This window comes from Ursus americanus, chromosome 7, assembly GCF_024610735.1.
Source record: "Ursus americanus isolate L20-20 chromosome 7, mUrsAme1.1.p, whole genome shotgun sequence".
Classification (NCBI taxonomy): domain Eukaryota; kingdom Metazoa; phylum Chordata; class Mammalia; order Carnivora; family Ursidae; genus Ursus; species Ursus americanus.
In genome coordinates this window covers 30,653,012-30,673,453 of record NC_142133.1, presented here as the reverse complement: position 1 = coordinate 30,673,453, position 20,442 = coordinate 30,653,012, and the positions used below count along the sequence as shown (strand labels likewise).

At 37.3% G+C, this 20,442-nt stretch overlaps 1 protein-coding gene across 1 annotated transcript in view; it reads left to right on the top strand.

Annotated features, from left to right (window-relative positions):
* PELI1 (pellino E3 ubiquitin protein ligase 1) overlaps positions 1 to 14,123 on the top strand; it is a 58,352-nt gene extending 44,229 nt beyond the window's left edge. The window contains exons 3-7 of the mRNA XM_045788101.2: positions 2,030 to 2,159; positions 5,043 to 5,144; positions 10,662 to 10,859; positions 10,954 to 11,142; positions 11,706 to 14,123. Of these exons, the coding sequence (XP_045644057.1) occupies positions 2,030 to 2,159; positions 5,043 to 5,144; positions 10,662 to 10,859; positions 10,954 to 11,142; positions 11,706 to 12,272 (1,186 nt within the window). The 3' untranslated portion in view covers positions 12,273 to 14,123. The remainder of the gene's footprint in view (positions 1 to 2,029; positions 2,160 to 5,042; positions 5,145 to 10,661; positions 10,860 to 10,953; positions 11,143 to 11,705) is intronic.
* The last annotated feature ends 6,319 nt before the right edge of the window (positions 14,124 to 20,442 follow it).

Below are 20,442 nucleotides of genomic sequence, written 5' to 3'. Positions count from 1 at the left end.
AAAGTTCTTGTTTAAGTGAGAATGTGTCCCTGGCTTCAGAGGAGAGAGTAAGAAAAAGTCAGAAGATAATATGGAGTTAATGAGCTTGACTAGAAGTCAGGAATGCTAGATTCCAGTACCTATTCCAGCATTACAAGTTATATGACCTTGGGCAAGTCACTTCAGCATTTTGGGTCTTGGTTTCCTCTTTAGTAAAATGACAGACAAGATCATCTAAGGCCTTTTGAGACCTAAAAATCTTTTTTCTCAAAAACAACTTAAAAGATTAGAAACTTATATAGTAACTACAATGTTAGAACTTCACATCACATAGATCTTATTGTATTAATGACAAACAGCTTTTAACTACAAAAGTTGTTCAAAGTTAAATTCTTCTACCAGGAAATCTGATTCATTTGAAGACTGGAGTTTAAAATTTAGTATATGGTTTAAACTGCCTTTCTTAGCCTGGCATTTCTCAGTTAGTCCTTGGCAATAGTGGTGTCTCTGTATCTGGCACTTGGTGTCTTAAAATACAAATAATACTTCTTTCCAGCCATCTAGGAGAAATAAAGTTGGATAAGGTTGTCAGTTTGGTGTTGTCACTACTTTAGAATAGAGTTTTGAGCTACAGAAACACAATGTTTGGGTATAGAGAGTATATCTCCAGAAGAGAAACAAGTCATGTAACTAGGCAGATGGAAGAGTCAGGACCCACAGTGGGACTGGTGGCCACACACAGCCTTAAATTAATACTATATTATCGAAGGGGCGTGACTCTGAACTCTTAGCTAAGGCTAGCAAGATTAGCAAGGGCTTTCTCCAACAGAAGTCAGTGTGTTTTATTTTTTATAAAGAATCAGTATAATTTCTGTATATGGCAGTGTGAGTAAAGTCCCTTCTCTTCCTTGTCAGCCACTAATGTAGGCCATTTTCCAATCACTTTCGTCCAACCTCAAAACTGTCCCTGGTCCCTGCCTCATTTTCCCTCAGATTGACCAACTATGTATGAGAGACCAGGAAACAAACCAAAGATTTTGTCAGGGGGCAGGGGACAGTGAATGAGGAGAGATTATTATTAAGCCACTGCTCATGCCAAAATGAAGCAATAAAGAATTTTAAAAAGCATGACACAAAACGCCTGGATTCAAATTCGTTTTTCCATTGTCACTTGTGTGGCCTTCAGAAAATGACTTAATTTCTCTGAACCTCTAAGGAATTTTACTCCCCTGAGGAATAACTTAAATTCCTAACCTGTAAAAGTTGGGTGATGCCAATCTCAAGAGTTTGTATGAGGATGGATTAAATGAGGTGCTATATGGTAAAGAACACAGTAGTGCCTAATACATGGTAAACACCCAAATGTTTTGTTGTGAACTTCTTTCCTATCCAGTCCTCACTTATTTGCTTATTTTCAGGACATGTATATGGTATCATGGAGAAATGGTTATAAGATCTGAATGACAAAAATATGTTTAATCACTATTCAGCAGGCATCTCAGTTGGATAGGTTTTGCCAACATAATGTGAATGTGTATGTGCACATTCAAGTCCTAAAACTTATCAGGCTTATCAAACGAGTCTAAAAATTCCTTATTTCAAAAGTTAAGCTATTTAAAATATTTACTGGACAATTAAAGGAGATTCTGTTTTCGACAATTCATACTATACTTTCAAAGGTTGTATTAGCACATGCAAACATTCACCTTTAAAAAAACACAGAATGAGTCATAAGGAATCAGATATGCCATTAATCAGCTCTTGATTATCTTCAATAAAAGAGGGAAGAAAAATACAGATAATTTAAGGCTATTTATAATCCAAAAAGTACTTCTTTGTGACTTGGAATGTAACCAGAATCTCATTTTATTTCATATTCAGACAGCTGGTCTAGGGATCAGCAATTACTGAAGGAAATTTGAGATAACTTACAGTGTGCTAATAGATGATTAATTGGAGATTGGTCCATATTGTAAGGCATAGTAAAGCATTTGTTACAGAATTGTGTGGTTCTTATAAGAGATCACCTAAACTTTTTTTCCCCCATCAGGTATAATGGATCTCTCCCAAACGGCGATAGAGGAAGAAGGAAAAGTAGGTTTGCTTTGTTTAAAAGACCTAAGGCAAATGGGGTGAAGCCCAGCACTGTGCATATTGCTTGTACTCCTCAGGCTGCAAAGGTAAAAAGCAAACAACAAACCAACCCAAATTAAGCTAACTAAGTTAACTTGAGAAATTGAAAGACTCGTACATGTTGTTTATATTCTCTAGCATTCCCTTCACATTCTGTACCAGGAGTTTCCTTTTGTTTCGATGGGAGCAGACACTTTGGAGACAATATTTGAAGGGCTTCCATATGGAAGGGCCTCAGACTTTTTTTTTTTTTTTTTTTTAATGACAAACCAGGATCAGTGAGTGGAAATTAGAAGGAAACATCCCTTTTCTTATTAAAAAAAAAAAAAAAAGGTAGATTGGGACCAGGGCTTTATCTAGTATTTAGAATTATACAGCTGTCCACCCTGAGAAGTAGGGAGTTTCCACTGTTACTAGACGGGCCTTGCCTGGCCTGAGCTAGGAATGTAGTATATAAGAGAACTCAGGTACTAGAAGCATCGTTTGGATGAGGTTGACATCCTCATTGTTGGATGATGATCTTTTTAAACTAAGGGTTTAATTGTGTGGTTCTTACAAGAGATCTTTATCAGAGATTCTGTGTATGCTCTTATTTTTTGTTTGCTTGCTTTACGACCCTCAAAGCTTTTAACATAGTGCCTTGAACAAAGTGGACCTCAGTTAACTATTAAATTGAATCAAAACTATAAGAGCAAATACCCTGCTGTATCTACAGTATAACTTCCAGTCTCCCGGTATATTTAATGCTTTTAGCTCGTTTTTCTTTCCCCACCAAAATCTCCAGAACCTGAGCCATCATTTCCAGACACTTCGGCTTTTCCTGGAGTGATAGACAATTAGGGGGGATTTTAAATCCTTACATTTCTGTGAATTCCTCTACTTCCAGTTTTGTAACACAGAATTTGTCTTTGATATTTGTTGAGTGAATAAAAATTACAAAGAGTCTCTCAGCTTCTGGAAGTAATTGTATCTTTAGGCAGCCGCTGGGTGTGCATTAATATTATACCATCTGAGGTATATCTTTGTAAGTTAAATAAACGAGAGATGAAGAAATTGGCATATGGTTAACTTGTTTTAGGTCGTAGCTCCAGTCCCTGAAGTTAATTGAATTTGTTTTGTATCCAGCATGGTGACTAGAACCGTCCTCATGTCTTGATGAGGCCTCCTCTATTACTGTTTGAGACCCAGTGACTGTAGAAAAGGGACAGTTTCTTTTTAAGTGTTTCTTTTTGCTCCTTTGCAGAGAAGGGTTGTGCTAAGCAGGTGGTGAGAGTGAGTGAAAGCTAATGATCCAAACTGAGAAGCTCTGTGCCAGATCTGCCCCTGCAGCGTGTTCTTGCATTGGGGGTACACCACTTCTTTGTGTAGGGTTGTCTCCCCTGTTGTCCCCAACCGCTAATGCCATGTAAGCCTGCAAATCACAGCCAGAAAATGCACCTATATATTTCCAAGTGCCCCTTTCACAGTTAATACTACCTCGATGGAGAACCACTAGCAGAGGGAAAATAGTTATAATCCCTATTTCTAAAATGCCTTATTCTGGCAGTCATCTGGGATAAGGTTAAACCCTGCCTTTCAGTCCAGTGAGAACTTAACTAGACATAGTTCTTATTCTTAATCTAAGACTAGGTTTAATAGCTAAAAAAAAGCCAGAGATTACAATCTCAAAGTACACAAAAACCTGTGTTTTTAAGTCTCTTTAGCCATTAAGAATTCATAACTTCCAAGATTCTGGGGAGTTATTTGATTGAGAAATCATTGCTTTATGCTAAGTTAAAGTAATTGGAGGTTTTAAAGTCTATAAAACAATTATATAATGTTTATTTTAAAAACATCAACAGCGTGCATGGGAATGATGTACAAGAGATCTACAACCTCTGTCTACATAGAGGTTGGATACCTCTATGAAGAGAGGGGAGTGAGAGAAACGTGTAAGCAGCCTTGAGGCTGTCTGTTGAATTTAATTTAAGAAACCAGAAGCAAAAATGGCATTGCTGTGCTTTGATAAAGCTGGGTAGTTGGTACCCAGGTGTTTTATATATTCTCTTTAAATATGTGAAAATTTCACAGCCTTAATTAATTTTAAAGCTATTATTTTAAGGCTTTATCTATTACAGATTACCTACAAATTGAAACAAAGTAAGGTTTTATAATGCCAATGTTCTAATTAAGAGACATTTTTTTAATTTAGCTTCTTTGCTTTGTATAATCATTCTTTTGTGTCTTTGTATCTGTTTTCCTTTTATGCAGCCTGTTTCCACTTCCTTTGTGCAGGTTTTCCCCGTTTCTGATGTTATCTTCAACTTTTATACATAGAAAACGCCCGAAAACAAAACCGAAAAGTTCTTTTTAGCAATGTTTTTAGTTTTAGTTTGGGATAAGTCAGAAGAATAGTCGTAAGCATTATGTCCATTTCCTTTGGTAATGTTTAATCATTCTATGAATTTTTCCATATTTGCCCCACATATGGCAAATATTTGTCACCTTAGAGAGTCACAGAATGATTAAGAAAACCATTTAACTCTGCTTATTGTTGGTAACTTGTTTATAACTCTTTGAGTTACTTTAAAAATAAGAATCTTATCTTGCAAAATTTTGTATTTTCTCCTTATTAGAGATCAAGTACTGTTTTCAGTTTCTACATGGGGTTTGATTTTGATTCTTTTATAATTTAAAAATATTTATAAGGGAGCCCGAGATTTTACAGTGTTTTTATACAATGAAATTATGTTCTTACTCTGTAACATCTTCAAAGTGTTCGTGTACACCCCACTCAACCTGAGTAATTGCTGTCATGACCAGCGGAGGTTACAGAAGAGTTATTAATTTCTTCCTTAAATTTTGTCAAACGTGATAGATTACTTTTCTTTTTTGAATTTGATTTGATTGGCCTACCAGCTAATTTTTGCTATTGATCTTTTCTTTCTTAGGCAATAAGCAACAAGGACCAGCACAGCATATCGTATACCTTATCTCGGGCCCAGACAGTGGTGGTTGAATATACTCATGACAGTAACACTGATATGTTTCAGGTAATATAACATCTGAATTTTTTTTTTCCTTAAAAAACAAAAAAGTTGAAAACCTGTTGTCAGTGATTTTTGCTGTGGTAAGCTTAATGATTATCATATTTTAGTCATGTATTACATTAAAATATATATTGATTTCTAAATCTCATATATGGAAGTTGGCATAGCATGGTTAAGAAATGGGCTCTCGTAAACATTACTTAACCACTCTATGCCTCAGTTTCCTCCTATGAAGTCCAGATAATAGAGCTTCCCTCATATGACATTGAGGAGGCTTAAATGTGTCAGTACATGTAAAGTGCTCAAAGTTGGGCCAGGGAGCTAGTAAACACTTAGCTATTAATAATAGTGGTTATAATAATAGCTCAGTTAGCTATTATCCAAAAAAAAGAACCAAGGAATATTCTGCACATATTTATGATGGTTTTTGCCACTATTTCCCACCTTCCTCTCTAGGTAGTAAATGTGCATGCAGTCTCTAATTGTCCATACCATGTTTGTGATCAGCTTGTTTTTCAGCACATATTTGCTCCAAGCTACTAACGCAGTAAAAGGGGTTTTTTTTGTTTTTTTTTCCTCTCATTTTTGTACCAATCCAGTGGTGATGTTTTTATAGACTTGATAGATGATAGAACAGTCAAACACAAAGATGTAAACAGAAGCCATGATGTCTTCTCCCTTGTTTGGTTTTGTAAAGCCCTGGATTTTTTGGAAACAGATAGGACATAATGTACCTGATAATGTTGCTCTTACAATTACTGTCCCAGTGACTTTTCAATTTTTATTTTACAAGATTGAACATGAAAAGGCCTGAAGATGTCTTTAATTATAACCAATAGCAAGATATTTCTCATTGAAGTCACTTGTTCCCCTCCAGCCCTTCTAGTAGAATATTGAATTTTTTAGAATAGTGTCTCTATAGTTAATATCAGAATATGGATGTATGTTTATCTTTCTTGCTTTTGCCAAAAAGCTTTGAAATAAATAAGATCTTTAATGAAGATGAAGGTTGGGGTCTTAGTGAGAACTTAACACAAGCTTGAGGATGATTTTCCACATTTTATTTCACTGACAACCAGTTAAAATAAATATGCTTAATTAGCTTTTTAAAAAAATTTTTTTTTATTTTAATGTTTTTTTTATTATATTATGTTAGTCACCATACAGTACATCCCTGGTTTCTGATATAAAGTTCGATGATTCATTAGTTGCGTATAACACCCAGTGCACCATGCAATACGTGCCCTCCTTAATACCAATCAGCAGTCTATCCCATTCCCCCACCCCCCCTCCCCTCTGAAGCCCAGTTTGTTTCTCATAGTCCATAGTCTCTCATGCTTCATTTCCCTTTCTGATTACCCCCCCTTTCTTTATCCCTTTCTTCCCCTACCGATCTTCCTAGTTCTTATGTTCCATAGATGAGAGAAATCATATGATAATTGTCTTTCTCTGCTTGACTTATTTCACTAAGCATTATCTCCTCCAGTGCCGTCCATGTTGCAGCAAATGTTGAGAACTCGTTCTTTCTGATAGCTGAGTAATATTCCATTGTATATATGGACCACAACTTGTTAATCCAGTCATCTGTTGAAGGGCATCTCGGTTCCTTCCACGATTTAGCTATTGTGGACAATGCTGCTATGAACATTGGGGTGCATATAGCCCTTCTCTTCACTACGTCTGTATCTTTGGGGTAAATACCCAGTAGTGCAATGGCTGGGTCATAGGGTAGCTCTATTTTTAACTTTTTAAGGGACCTCCACACTGTTTTCCAGAGTGGCTGTACTAACTTACATTCCCACCAACAATGTAGGAGGGATCCCCTTTCTCCACATCCTCTCCAGCAATTGTTGTTTCTTGCCTTGTGAATTTTTGCCATTCTAACTGGCGTAAGGTGGTAGCTTAGTGTGGTTTTGATTTGAATTTCCCTGATGGCTAATGATTTTGAACATTTTTTCATGTGTCTGTTAGCCATTTGTATGTCTTTATTGGAAAAGTGTCTGTTCATATCTTCTGCCCATTTTATGATTTGTTTATTTGTTTCTCACGTATTGAGTTTGAGAAGTTCTCTGTAGATCTTGGATACAAGTCTTTTATCTGTAGCATCATTTGCAAATATATTCTCCCATTCCGTGGGCTGCCTCTTATTTTTGACTGTTTCCTTGGCTGTGCAGAAACTTTTAATCTTGATGAAGTCCCACAAGTTCATTTTATCTTTTGTTTCTCTTGCCTTTGGAGATGTGTCATGAAAAAGGTTGGCTGATATCATAGAGGTTGCTCCCTATGTTCTCCTCTAGGATTTTGATGGATTCCTGTCTCACATCGAGGTCTTTCATCTATTTGGAGTTTATCTTTGTGTATGGTGTGAGAAAGTGGTCAAGTTTCATTCTTTTGAAATTAGCTTTTTTAAAAATAAAGATGCTACCTAGGTGTTTGACCTCAGACTAGAATTTTAGTTTCAGAAAATACCTTGAGGGGCGCCTGGGTAGCGCAGTCGTTGAGCGTCTGCCTTCGGCTCAGGGCGTGATCCCGGCATTCCGGGATCGAGTCCCACATCGGGCTCCTCCGCTGGGAGCCTGCTTCTTCCTCTCCCACTCCCCCTGCTTGTGTTTCCTCTCTCGCTGGCTGTCTCTATCTCTGTCAAATGAATAAATAAAATCTTTTAAAAAAAATTAAAAAAAGAAAAAAAAAAGAAAATACCTTGAATTCCTTTGTTTACTCCTTATTTTTTGTCAATAAAGTTACTTAAATCTTGTGAATTAAAGGTTACAAGGTTAGTTGGGTAGAATTGGGATTAAACCAGGCATTCTGAATTATAGAACGGTGTGTTTACGATCTTATGAAGGTCCTTAAATAAGTTGCAGTATTTTTGTTTTTTTCCTTTTCATAAAGGAATAGAGAGTTTTTCCTAAATAGTAGTCATAATGCTCCTTCTACAAAGCATTATGCCAATGGAAAATCCAAACATTTCTACATTAAAAAACCGGAGATATGGGGCGCCTGGGTGGCTCAGTCATTAAACGTCTGCCTTCGGCCCAGAACGTGATCCCAGGGTGCTGGGATCGAGCCCCGCATCAGGCTCCCTACTCCATTGGGAGCCTGCTTCTTCCTCTCCCACTCCCCCTGCTTGTGTTCCCTCTCTCGCTGGCTGTCTCTCTCTGTCAAATAAATAAATAAAATCTTAAAAACAAACAAACAAAACAAAACGGAGATATATCTGAAACTACCCTGATAAATGAGCCGGTTTTTGAGGAACTGGTTTTATAATCATCCTAGGATTGCCTGCCTTCCAAACTGAACAAGAACATTTATTGTTCAATTCATCAGCTATTCAGACTCCAACTCTCTGCATTGGTTAACACTATGAAGTAAACAAAGGAGACAGGACAGGTTGATTGTATTCATAGGTGCTACACTGGCCGTCTAAATGTGAAGTACAGGCTTCTGACTGGGTTGAAGAAGGGCGAGGGAAAGACTTCATCGTAGTGCCTTTTTATCCAGACGTTCGTTTGTTTGTTTGTTTTTCATCAAGTTGAGTAGGATTTTGTCGGTCCAGCCAGTAGAAAGGCATTCTGACAAAAGAGATGGCCAAGTACAGTGTGGTAGAAGATCGACAAGTGAGCTGCTTGTAGCTAGAATATACTTTTCATGTGAATAACAATGATAGGAAATTAAGCTGGATTGGTGGGAAGCAAATTGTGAAGTCAGTTTCTAATTATTATAGAAATAAGAAACTAAGAAGTTTGGATAGTCTGTAAGGAACCATTAGGGTTTTTAATGAGAGTGGGAGGGAATGACATGATTAGTAGCAGTTAGAAAGAGGAGGAATTACTAAAATTTAGCTTAACACAGTTGTATTTTGGCATCTGATCATGATCACGTAGGTTTTTTTGTCTTTATAGATACTTAAGATTTCTTCCTTCTTCCCTGTCTTGACCAATATTGCTTTGATGTCTTAAATCTCCTCTAAGTCCCAGATCAAATATCAGCTCTTCTGGAACAATCTCTCCCAAAAAAGTGCCACTTCTGAATATCTTGATACTAAATATCAACCCTCAATCCATTCCTGGGCCTACATCTTTTGGATCTAAAAGAGCCTTTTATTCTTAGAAATATTTTCAGTTTCTAAGGTCTGAGACCATTTTCTTTGGATATCATTATATTTAAAAGCAGGAAAAGGGACATCCAGTCTTAAGTTTGTTAACCAGCCAGTTTTCTTCTAAAACTATCCAAACTAAAGAAAGACTTATACTTGATGATAGGACAAAAATGCTAAAAGGATTTTATCCAAAAGTGTGTGGTTATGAGGAATTCTTGAGGCTCAACTATGCAAAGAATGACTTTGAAGTGTCATCATCATTGTTGAGGGTCAGTGTTTTTTCTCAGTATCCACTTTTTTCAATCTTATGATATTACTTTATAACAAATACATGAGTGAACTCATCATTTTTAAATGTTTACTTTAAAACCGTGTGACACTTGTCAGGTCTGTCATCTATTCCACAGATTTCCTTTTTTCTTTTCATTTTTATATGTTTACTTTAAAACCCTGTGACACTTAATCAGTTCTGTCTTCTATTTCCTTTTTTCTTCTCACCTTTCATCTCTCAAAATGAAAATTTATGTATTTATTACCTAGTACCTCTGAAGATGTTTTAATTTGCCAACCCACCCACGAGAACTCTTATCTGGGAACCTTGTCTCTAAAATATGGCCAAGAACCAGGAAGAAAATAAAAGGGACATCGAGGCATATTAAAAAAAGGCCACATAGGCCATGCACTAAAATTCCTTTGCTCCCTGGTGAATCCTTTAGGAACTTACCAAGAACCTTTTGAAATACTTTTCTTTAAAGTTTAGTTTTTTTTGATTGCTCAACCCACAGCAGAATAATAGTGGCTGGTTAGAGGAGGGGTATGCTTCTAGAGTCAAGTATGCCCAACAGCAAGAACGGATAGCTAACAACCTGACAGAACACACGAGAATATCTATAAAGTATACATAAGACCTCAAAACAAAGCTATGTAAGCCTGTAACATAAGAATCAGCCTTCTTGTACACCTTTATAGCACCTTAAGACATCACTGCATTCAGTGTTATATAAATGGTATTTAGAGTTTAATGTCCTGGTGGAGTCATCATAAAAGATTTACTTGTATGTTCACTATGTTCTGTTAAAGAAGGTAGAGTAATACATGGTATGCATATTTCCATCCAAAGGGGTTAAAATTAAAATCTGAAGCCATCTAGAAATCTCACCCATCCTAAACTCTGCATTCCCTGAGAGTTTCATATATTCTGGATGGTAAGTTCCCACTTACTCCTGTGCTCTAAATAATTATTATGTCAGAACAAGTTTGACAGATTAGTTTTCTAAGGTGTAGATGCTCTCAGAGTTAAGTATAAGTTTGAGTTTTAGAAATTTCAGAGGCTTAATCATTTCATCTTCTTGTACCTTTCTTGAATGGATTTTCTTCTGTGTTCCTTTCAATGGGTTTATAGATATTTCTTTTTCCCTTAGATTGGTCGGTCGACTGAAAGTCCTATTGATTTTGTAGTCACTGACACAGTTCCTGGAAGCCAAAGTAATTCTGATACACAGTCAGTGCAAAGCACTATATCAAGATTTGCCTGTAGAATCATATGTGAACGGAATCCCCCCTTTACAGCACGGATTTATGCTGCAGGATTTGACTCCTCAAAAAACATCTTTCTTGGGGTAAAAAGCTTTTTTCCTAAATGATGCATTATTTTTAAGCGCTCTGTTTCCAAATTACAAAGAACTGGAAGCTCACTATTCTTATTGCTACTAGGAGAAGGCTGCCAAATGGAAGACATCAGATGGGCAGATGGATGGTTTGACCACTAATGGCGTTCTTGTTATGCATCCTCGAAATGGGTTCACAGAAGACTCCAAGCCTGGAATATGGAGAGAAATATCAGTGTGTGGAAATGTATTCAGCCTGCGGGAAACCAGATCAGCTCAGCAGAGAGGAAAAATGGTAAGTATTGAGATGTAGCTTCTTATTTAGCTCCAGTAAACACATTGGGTGAGTTGGACTGAATACATTATATAATTCCAAAGACTCTCAGATCTCTTGCTGACACAGAGTACTTAAGTCTGACTACCAAAAACATGGACCACTAAATATACTAGAGGGTACTATCTTAATGCTTCAATCAGGACACTTTAAAAATTTGTTCTTTAATATTATGTTAATATATTTTAAAACCTAAGCTTTCCTAAATTAAATAGCACTGTGTACTTCCTATTTATATCTCTTTGACTATGATATATATGGGAAATATTAGACTTACTGAGTAGCCAGATGTTTTAGTCATAAATTGTCTTCAGTATAAGGCTGAAAAGAAATACGTTCCTACTCAATATTTTATCCTTGATTTTTAAACTTGTATTTTTCATGACTGCCATTAGACTTTCTTATATTTAGTAACAATCATAGGAAATCTCTGTTCTTGAGTAAGGAGCATGTAAGACCAAAACTCTCATGTAAAAATTGAAAACACAGTGGTGAATGTGTTTTTTTATTCTTGTTTCTTCTAGGTGGAAATTGAAACCAATCAGTTACAAGATGGCTCATTAATTGACCTCTGCGGGGCAACGTTGCTGTGGCGTACTGCAGAAGGCCTTTCCCACACTCCTACGGTGAAGCATTTAGAAGCTTTAAGACAGGAAATCAATGCAGCACGACCTCAGTGCCCTGTAGGGTTCAACACACTAGCATTTCCTAGTATGAAGAGGAAAGATGTTGTCGATGAAAAACAACCGTGGGTGTATCTAAACTGCGGCCATGTGCATGGCTATCATAACTGGGGAAACAAAGAAGAACGTGATGGAAAAGATCGTGAATGTCCCATGTGTAGGTCTGTTGGTCCCTATGTCCCTCTGTGGCTTGGATGTGAAGCTGGATTTTATGTGGACGCCGGCCCTCCAACCCATGCGTTCAGCCCCTGTGGGCATGTGTGTTCAGAAAAGACAACTGCCTATTGGTCCCAGATCCCGCTTCCTCATGGTACTCATACTTTTCATGCAGCCTGCCCCTTTTGTGCACATCAGTTGGCTGGTGAACAAGGCTACATCAGACTTATTTTCCAAGGACCTCTAGACTAACAGTTGTCCTCCAGGACTACATTATAAATTTATAAGCTAAGTGAGTTGGGTTTTCCAACCTGTTGTCCATGTCACAGTTTCTCTGCTCTGGTCATTTGCATTAAGATGAAGAATTTTTTTAAACATTTATAATAAATAGTAACAATTTCTGATCAAAAAATCTGGGAAATTCATGAAAAATAATTTCTGGAAGTACCAGACTTCTGAATTCTGAGTTTTGAAAATATATTTTGAGGATAAAAAGACACAGTCTAATTTGTTGCCTTCCTTTTAGTGTTTTTGAATCACCCATCCTCAGTGTTGAAAAATTGTTTTGTATAACTGAGGGTACTGTTGGTTCAAACTATGTTAGTTTACAGTTTGTTGCAAACATTGTAAAATACAGCAACATGTATATTAACTTTTTTCTATTTATCTTTATTATAGAAAATATCTTAGAATGTTCTTGATAGAGTAGCGTGGTAACGATGGTGTCACACTCTCGGTGTGAATGGTAGTTTAGCGAGCATAGCTCAAGGATTTGCAAGCTTAGAAAGGACAAGAGAGCCTCTCTCCCCACCCCCTTCTAAATATGGAATTTGGTAAATTAAAATACTTTGTAAAACCAAATTCATATTAATTATTATTGTGTAAGAGCTGTTTGTTTTTAACCACATTGAATATAATCAGGAAAGTTTTTTTCTTAATGTTTCTCTCAAGTGTAGTATATAACAAAAACTTAATGCTAAGAAACATTTTATATGCTCCTTTGAATATGCAATTTAATCTAGATTATCTATTTTTCTCCCATGATAACTAATCTGTTTTTAGTACCAGCAACATTTGGCAAGTTTATTTTTTAGATATAAACTGTGGTTCATCTGTTCACTGTTTCTAGAAAAAATCATTTTCATGAGGAAAAGCATAAATTAACAAGGAGGAGAGTGACTTGGTTTGCTTTTAGAAGAAGAATTACTTAATTGATTAGTCTGTGTGTGGTCTTATCCAGGCATTATAAATGTAGAGAGATGCACAGGGTTCAATGACAATAGTGCCCCCTTTTTTTTTAACCTAGCAGACCAGCCTTAAATTGTGGGCTTTGAATCCTAAGGAGAGTTGCCACCGTGTGACTCAAGGAAATGTTTCGTTGCAGAGGAGCACCAGTGACAGCGAGTAGAGGAACATACTTGCATGGTATGTTTATTCTCTAATTCCAATAAGTTCTTTGCTTAAAGAAGCAAGAAAATGTTTCTTCACTCCCTCCTGTCCCCTTTTTTTAAATGCTCCACAAGGGAAGTATAGACAGTTGCACTACATCAAACCCTTTGTGACACTTGTAGAAATCAGTACACTTTTAGATTAGACAGAATCTTTTTTTTTTTTAATCTTTTGATTTGTTTTCCTTTAGTTCGAAAGTTGTGTAATAATTGACTCTAGCAAATTTTCATATGTGGTAGTATAGCTTTAATTTATAACTATTACTATGCTGTTCTGCATTTTCTTTTGGCTTAAAAAAAAAAACAGAAACAAAACCTGTTGCTTAGAAGCCATGAACTATTTACTTTAATTCAACTTGTCAAAATTTCCTTGTTTTTAAAAATGATCATTTGGGTTCACTCAGGAAATGCATGTCAGGAAACTTGTATTATAAGTTTACTAGTTGTGATGTATCAGTAACTGCTGTTACCCCCTTTTCAAAGAAATATAATTGATTTTGAAGTTTTCTAGATAGTCACATGCTTTGTGACTAATGCAAGGAAATCAAGTCCTGTGTTGTATTTGTTCTAGTCATTTCTATTCAGGCTATATATTGTAGTTAATTTTTATTTGCAATTAATTTATTCAAACTAAGTAAATACTTTTCAAAATAGATACTTGAATTTGTCTCTGTGAGTTCGTTTTTGCATAACTGAGAATGGGAAACCAGAAATGAACACTTGTGCACAAATCTACCCCCACCTCAAAAATGTTCACTTGAAATAGATGAAGAATTTGTGTTTAATGTAACACTATAAATCTCTGGTTCTCTTGGGAAAGCATCTCTTACTTATTAATAATGGAACTTTGTTTAGTGGTTGAATAATTAAAGCTTTAGTTAAGTCCAGCTAGGGAGTTGGCTCTCTGCAAGATTGGGATAGTAGAACGCTGAAGCAGTGCTTCAGTGACCGTGAAGGGTTCATGGTCTTCCCAGAGTGCCTCATTTCCCCCCTGCTCCCACCCATGAAAAGTCGGGTTCATTTTCTGTCAAATTCAAGTTTTGAAAACTCAGGTAATTTAAATCATTAGGTGTTTTTCTGTTCAAGCATTTTGAATATTGGTTCTGTCATTTTGCAGATGCCTAATGAAACACTTTTAATCACTCAGTTGTATTAAGGGAATATCAATATTCTGGCCAAGGAGAAAAAGTTGTCATTAGTTCTCCCAAATATACTCGAAAGAAAGATCATCTTTACAGCTTAACTCTTTTATCAGTATGATCTTACCATCTAAATGTTCCTTAATTTGTATAGGGAATTTCCCTTCATCTAACACGTTAGGGTCATGAAGTGAGACCGGGTAAATATCCAAGAGGAGGAGTCTTACCAGGCTATCTTCTTGAAGCTGTAATTGCTTACTTCTACCATTTTAAAAATATTCTGGTACATATAAAATAGGAAAGGAATATTTAATAATGTAAATAAATATATAATTACATCTAACATGAGTACCCCTACTCTACTCTTCCCTCAGGATACCTCGAGAACCATGGGTGATGCATGATCTTCTGACACATAGACTGAGTGAGTGAGGGCACCAGTGGAAATCCATCCATTTGTTAGAATTATATTTATCATATAAATTTAAACACTGGGGCCCCTTATCCTGATGGGTCTTCTTATGCTATCCCACTTTAGAGGACCACTGGCTAAGAGATCTATGATCCATTCTTTCATATATATGTTCCAAGCATTAACCCTGTAGCAAATCAGATCACCAAAATACTGCTTAGTGAACTATATTATTCTGTCTCCCACTCCCACTTTCAGAAATAAGTATACTTTAAGACCATGCCCTCAAATTTTATCTACACAGTCTTGCAACAGGTATTTGAATATCTGCTATACAGCAAGCCACACTGGGTGATTTAATGGGAAAAAAATCCCTGCTTTCATGGGGCTTATATTTTAGTGGGGAAGATAGAAGTAAGAAAAGTAAAAGGTACAGCATGATGGGTAGATAGTGAACAGTGCTGAAGGTTCAAATAAAGCAGGAAAGGGAGATACAAAGTGTCACGGGTGATGCGTGTGGAATGTTTGCAATGTTAAAGAGGAGGGCGAGGGAAAGCCAAACTTAGGAGAAGAGCATTTAGGCAGAGAGAATAGCAGTCGCAAGAGTCTTGAAGTAAAAGTGTGCTTGGAATATTTCGGTAATGGCAAAACGGCAGTGTGGCTGTGTAGTATGAAAGGGAGGAGTACTAGGTAAGGCCAAAGAGGAAAAAGGACGAAACATATCACGGAGTGCCTCCTGAGCCTTGGCTTTTATCCTGAGTGAGATGGGGGCTCTAGGAGGATTTTGAGCAGGGAAGTGACATGATCCGACTTACGTTTTTATGGATGCCAATAGACTGGAGTGATAATGGGGAGACCAGTTAGACCATTGCATTACCCTGGAAGGAAATGATGACGGCATGGATCAAAGTGGTGGCGGTGGAGCTGGTTTGAAAAGTGACCAGAATCTGGATATGTTTGAAGGAGAGCTGACAATAGTTGCTGGCAGATGAGATAATAGGGCGTAAAAGGAGAGGAGTCAAGAATGACTTGGCTCAATTAGCCTGAGCAACTGGAAGAATAGAATTGCTATTTAAAGTGGAGATCATGAGAAGAAAAGATGGGGAGGAGGGCGCACTGCTTGTGGAATCAGGGACGTAGCCTTGGACATCAGATTGAGACTCCCCTATTAGACGAGGTACTTGCCAAAGGTAAGCTGTCTCCGCTTGTTTTTTAAGCTGCTGGCAAAGTTCTTAACCATCATGAATAAAGTTCTCCATACACACTCTGTTAGCTTAGAAACAAGAAGTGTTTCTCCTGATTAATGGCAAACTTCCTGTCATTAAATAGAGAGTTCAGACACCTCTCATGTTTCTCTCTTTGCTTTGGCTGCTCTCTGAGGAAATGAAGTTCTCTGTTTTCAACTACAGTAACTTCCTTTAACCAGTGCATTCTGATAGTTTTTCTCCCTTCTTTTCATGTACATCTTTTTCTGTAGCTCTTGCCTTAAAAAAAAAAAAAAAAAAAAAAAAGTCCTTTGAATCAATATTTTGCAGCTTCAAATTCTGGCAGTGACAAAGCACAAGTTGCGTTTTATTTTTAAAAATCTTTTGAATATTCAGATGTTTACGGAAAACAAAGAAATCTTGAACCTGTAAGTCCAGATTTCAATACCCAGCTTCACTTAAAGAAATATGCCTGTATTTGATAATACTGTCAGCAGAAAATGGAGTAAATAAGATCAGAGTTTTCCTAGTAATTGTTGTAAGGTATCATGCCCAAACATTCTGTTACATGATATGATGGGAATGCTGGTCTGTTTAGGTTGACATTAGATTGTATACTCAGCGATGTATATTAAAGTTAAACCGTAGCATAAAATAAATCCCTCACAGCTAACATATCACTATTTGTTATGTACGCACAATTTTAAGTATATTATTTAAAGCTGAAAACAGCTCCGTGAGGTAAGAATTCTTGTCTCCATTTCACGACAAAAACCAGGTACGGCTTCCCCAACTGGCCCAAGGTTCACGTGGCTCACGCTACAGGAGGTGGAATTTGAACTTTGGAAGTCTTGCCCCAGGCCTGTGTACGCAGCCACCGTGTTTGCTCCTTCCCCCTTTTTTATTGAGTGGGATTCGAAGTCTATTTCATAACTTTAAAAAAAGATTTAAGGCAGCCAACCAAAATTATAATAAGATTAAAACATAAAAAAGTTTGGTATTATAACAAAGCAAGATAGAAGCAGAAGTGGGGTGGGTACATGAATGGATTTAATGAAGACCTATAAACGTGCTAAATTTAAGTCACAAATCAGTTTAGCACAAAGGTGTTTAGCAGGTTATTCAGTAAGGGGAGCACGATCCGTTACAAGATCCCAGCAGCTACTTAGAAGGTAGCAGCAAATTCACCCATGCGGAAGCTCATGCTCGTTTCTAGTCCTGCAACCAGAGAAACTCACATCCAGGAAATAGTGCCATTCTTTCGTATAGGTAGATTCATGCAGGTTTGTCTTTCTGTGACTGGCTTATTTCACTTAACATCATGTCCTTAAGGTTCATCCATCTTTCATATTGCAAAATTTCCTTTTTTAAGGCTAACTTGTATTCCAGAGAATGTATATACCATATTTTCTTTATTCACCTGTTGGACTTGTAGGTGGTTTCCACATCTTGGCTCTTGTGAATAGTGCTGCAGTGAACTGAGAGTGCTAATATCTCTTCAAGTCCCTGATTTCAATTTTCTTGGGTAAATACCCAGAAATGGGATTGCTGGATCCAATGGTAGTTATATTTTTAATTTCTTGAGGAACTTCCTTTTAAATTTCGTATGTTCCATAGTGGCTGCACCATTTTGCATTCCCACCAGCCGTGTGCAAGGGCTCCAATTTCTCTACACCTTTGCCGGCGCTTTGTTGTCTTTTGTTTTTTGAAACTAGCCAACCTGACTGGAGCACCTGGGTGGCTCAGTCGATTAAACATCTGCCTTGGGCTCGGGTCATGATCTCGGGGTCCTGGGATGGAGCCCTGCATTGGGCTCCCTGCTCAGCTGGGAGTCTGCCTCTCCCTCTCCCTCTGCCCCTCCCCCCTGCTGTGCTCTTGCTCCTGTATCTCTCTCAAGTGAATAAAACATCTTGGGGGAAAAAAAAAGCCAACCTGACAGATGTGAAATGACATCTCCCTGCGGGTTTGATTTGCATTTCCCTGATGATTAGTGACATTGAGCATTTTTCATATACTTGTTGGCCATTTGTATATCTTCTTAAGAGAAATAGCTATTCATTTTTAAACAACTTATTAGTTGTTTTTTGTGTTTTTTTTACTATTGAATCATATGAGTTTCTTATGTATGTTGGAAATTAAGCCCTTATCAGATATGGTTTGCAAATGAATTCTCCCATTCCACAGGTTGCCTTTTCATTCTGTTAATTTTTTGCTTTGCTGTGCAAAAGCATTTTTGTTTGATATAGTACCACTTGTTTATTTTTGCTTTTGTTGCCTGAGATTTTGGTGTCCCGTCTGCTCCTTCCCCACTTTAATGATAGAACACACTGAAGGAATTTCCCACGTTGATGAGCTATCATGATGCCTGGCACATAGTAGATGCTCAAAGACTATTTCTTAGATCATTATAGGAAACTGTTAGAGCTCTGAACCATTAAGCCACCAAAACAGTGTCCAAGGAGGAGCACTAACAAAAACAGTCCGAAAATGAAGGTTACAGAAGCTGTTTGATCAGAAAATGGCTTTTATTGGCTGAAAAGATAAAAACGGAAAACGTGGAGACATCACAAAAAGTGACAATAAGTAGGTGACTGAGCAACAAGCAGAAACCCAGAGATGATGCCAGAAAAAAACAAAAAGGATTGTCCTGGAGAAGAGAGAAAGAATATCGATTACAGCCCAAAAGTATGTCATCCAGACTTGAGTGCCTGTCATTGGTAGGAAAGACACGAAAAGCAATCCAAGATTAAAAGGCAAAATTAAGCCCTGTCCACCTTAGAATTTCCTGAAGTTCCACAATATCATATTACTGTGTAACTATTACTAAAAATACAGACTATGAAACTAGAAGGGATCCTGGCAATCAAGTTACAGTTGAGAAACCAAAGCCTAGTCAGGCAAAGTGGCTACTGACTGATAAATCTGGTACTAGAACCTCTGTTTCTTATGTCCACTTAATTCAGGGACTTAGGTCACCAAGATTCAGTTAAATTCCCAAGTTTTGTTTGTTGAAGCCAAGATAGCTATGTTGCACTTTAATAGTTTCTATTTTTAAATTATAAGTGCCAAGAGTCAAAACATCAACTGTCGTGTTATAAACGATAACTCCCAATTGTAGGGGATGATCTGCTTCAGAATTCTTTCATCCAAAAGGCTGCCTAGTTTGGAAAGGAAAGAGAAGAGGAGGAAGTGAGAATCAAAGCTTCGTGCAGTAGTTTCACTAATAGCCCTTTGGTACTCTGCATGAAATCATTCAGCTAACGGGAGTGCTCACTCAATGACAAGGCTCTTCTGTCACTTTTTCTGTTTATTGTGAAGTTAGCACAATTGTTTTGGACACCACACCTCTGAGGGAATGCAGCTTGTTCAGCGACTCCTCACTTTCAATTGGCTTCTTTGTCAAATGACCTTTGGAAGATGAGTTATTTGAAATGGTGATTGTAGTGTCTCATCAAAACGTTAAAATTACTATATTGCCAAGCAACACAAAACCTTCTTTAATCCACTATATAATTGAATAATAATAGTAGCCTAGGGCGCCTGGGTAGCTCAGTCAGTTAAGCCTCCACTTTCCACTCAGGTCATGATCTCAGGGTCCTGGGATCAAGTTCCACATTGGGCTCTCCGCTCCGCGGCGAGTCTGCTTCTCCCTCTCCCTCTGTTCTCACTTACACCCTTTCTCAAATAAATAAATAAGATTTTTAAAAAAATAGAAGAGAGAAAGAAAAAAAATTTAGGAAGACCAAAAGACGGACTTTAAACAAAAAAACAGTAACCTAAACCCTAAGTGCCCATAAAGTTGTCCAAAGCTTGAATCATGAGGGAGAGATCCCTAGGTAGAGAGACAGTAGCTGACAGTAGCACCTCGCTGTACAAGGACAAAAGAAGGGATTTCCCACAAAATGGCTATCAAAGAGCTATAGCAGGTAAGAGCCCCCAAAGCAGGGATGGGCTCAGGTGCAGGTTATAACGGGTAAGGGGAGGAATTCTTAGTAACCTGTTAGGATCTTAGTAACATGATAACAGGGGGTCTTAGTAACATGTTAGTATCTCTAAAGTAATTACTTCCAGAGTTGAGTGTAAACAGGGGCTGGGGATGGGGTGGGGTATTTGAGAATTTATTGTGCATCCCCCATGAGAAACCATAGTAATTACCCACATGTCCAGGTGTGGAAATTAAAGGAAGGAACCATAACATCAAGAGATTGGCAGTTTCTT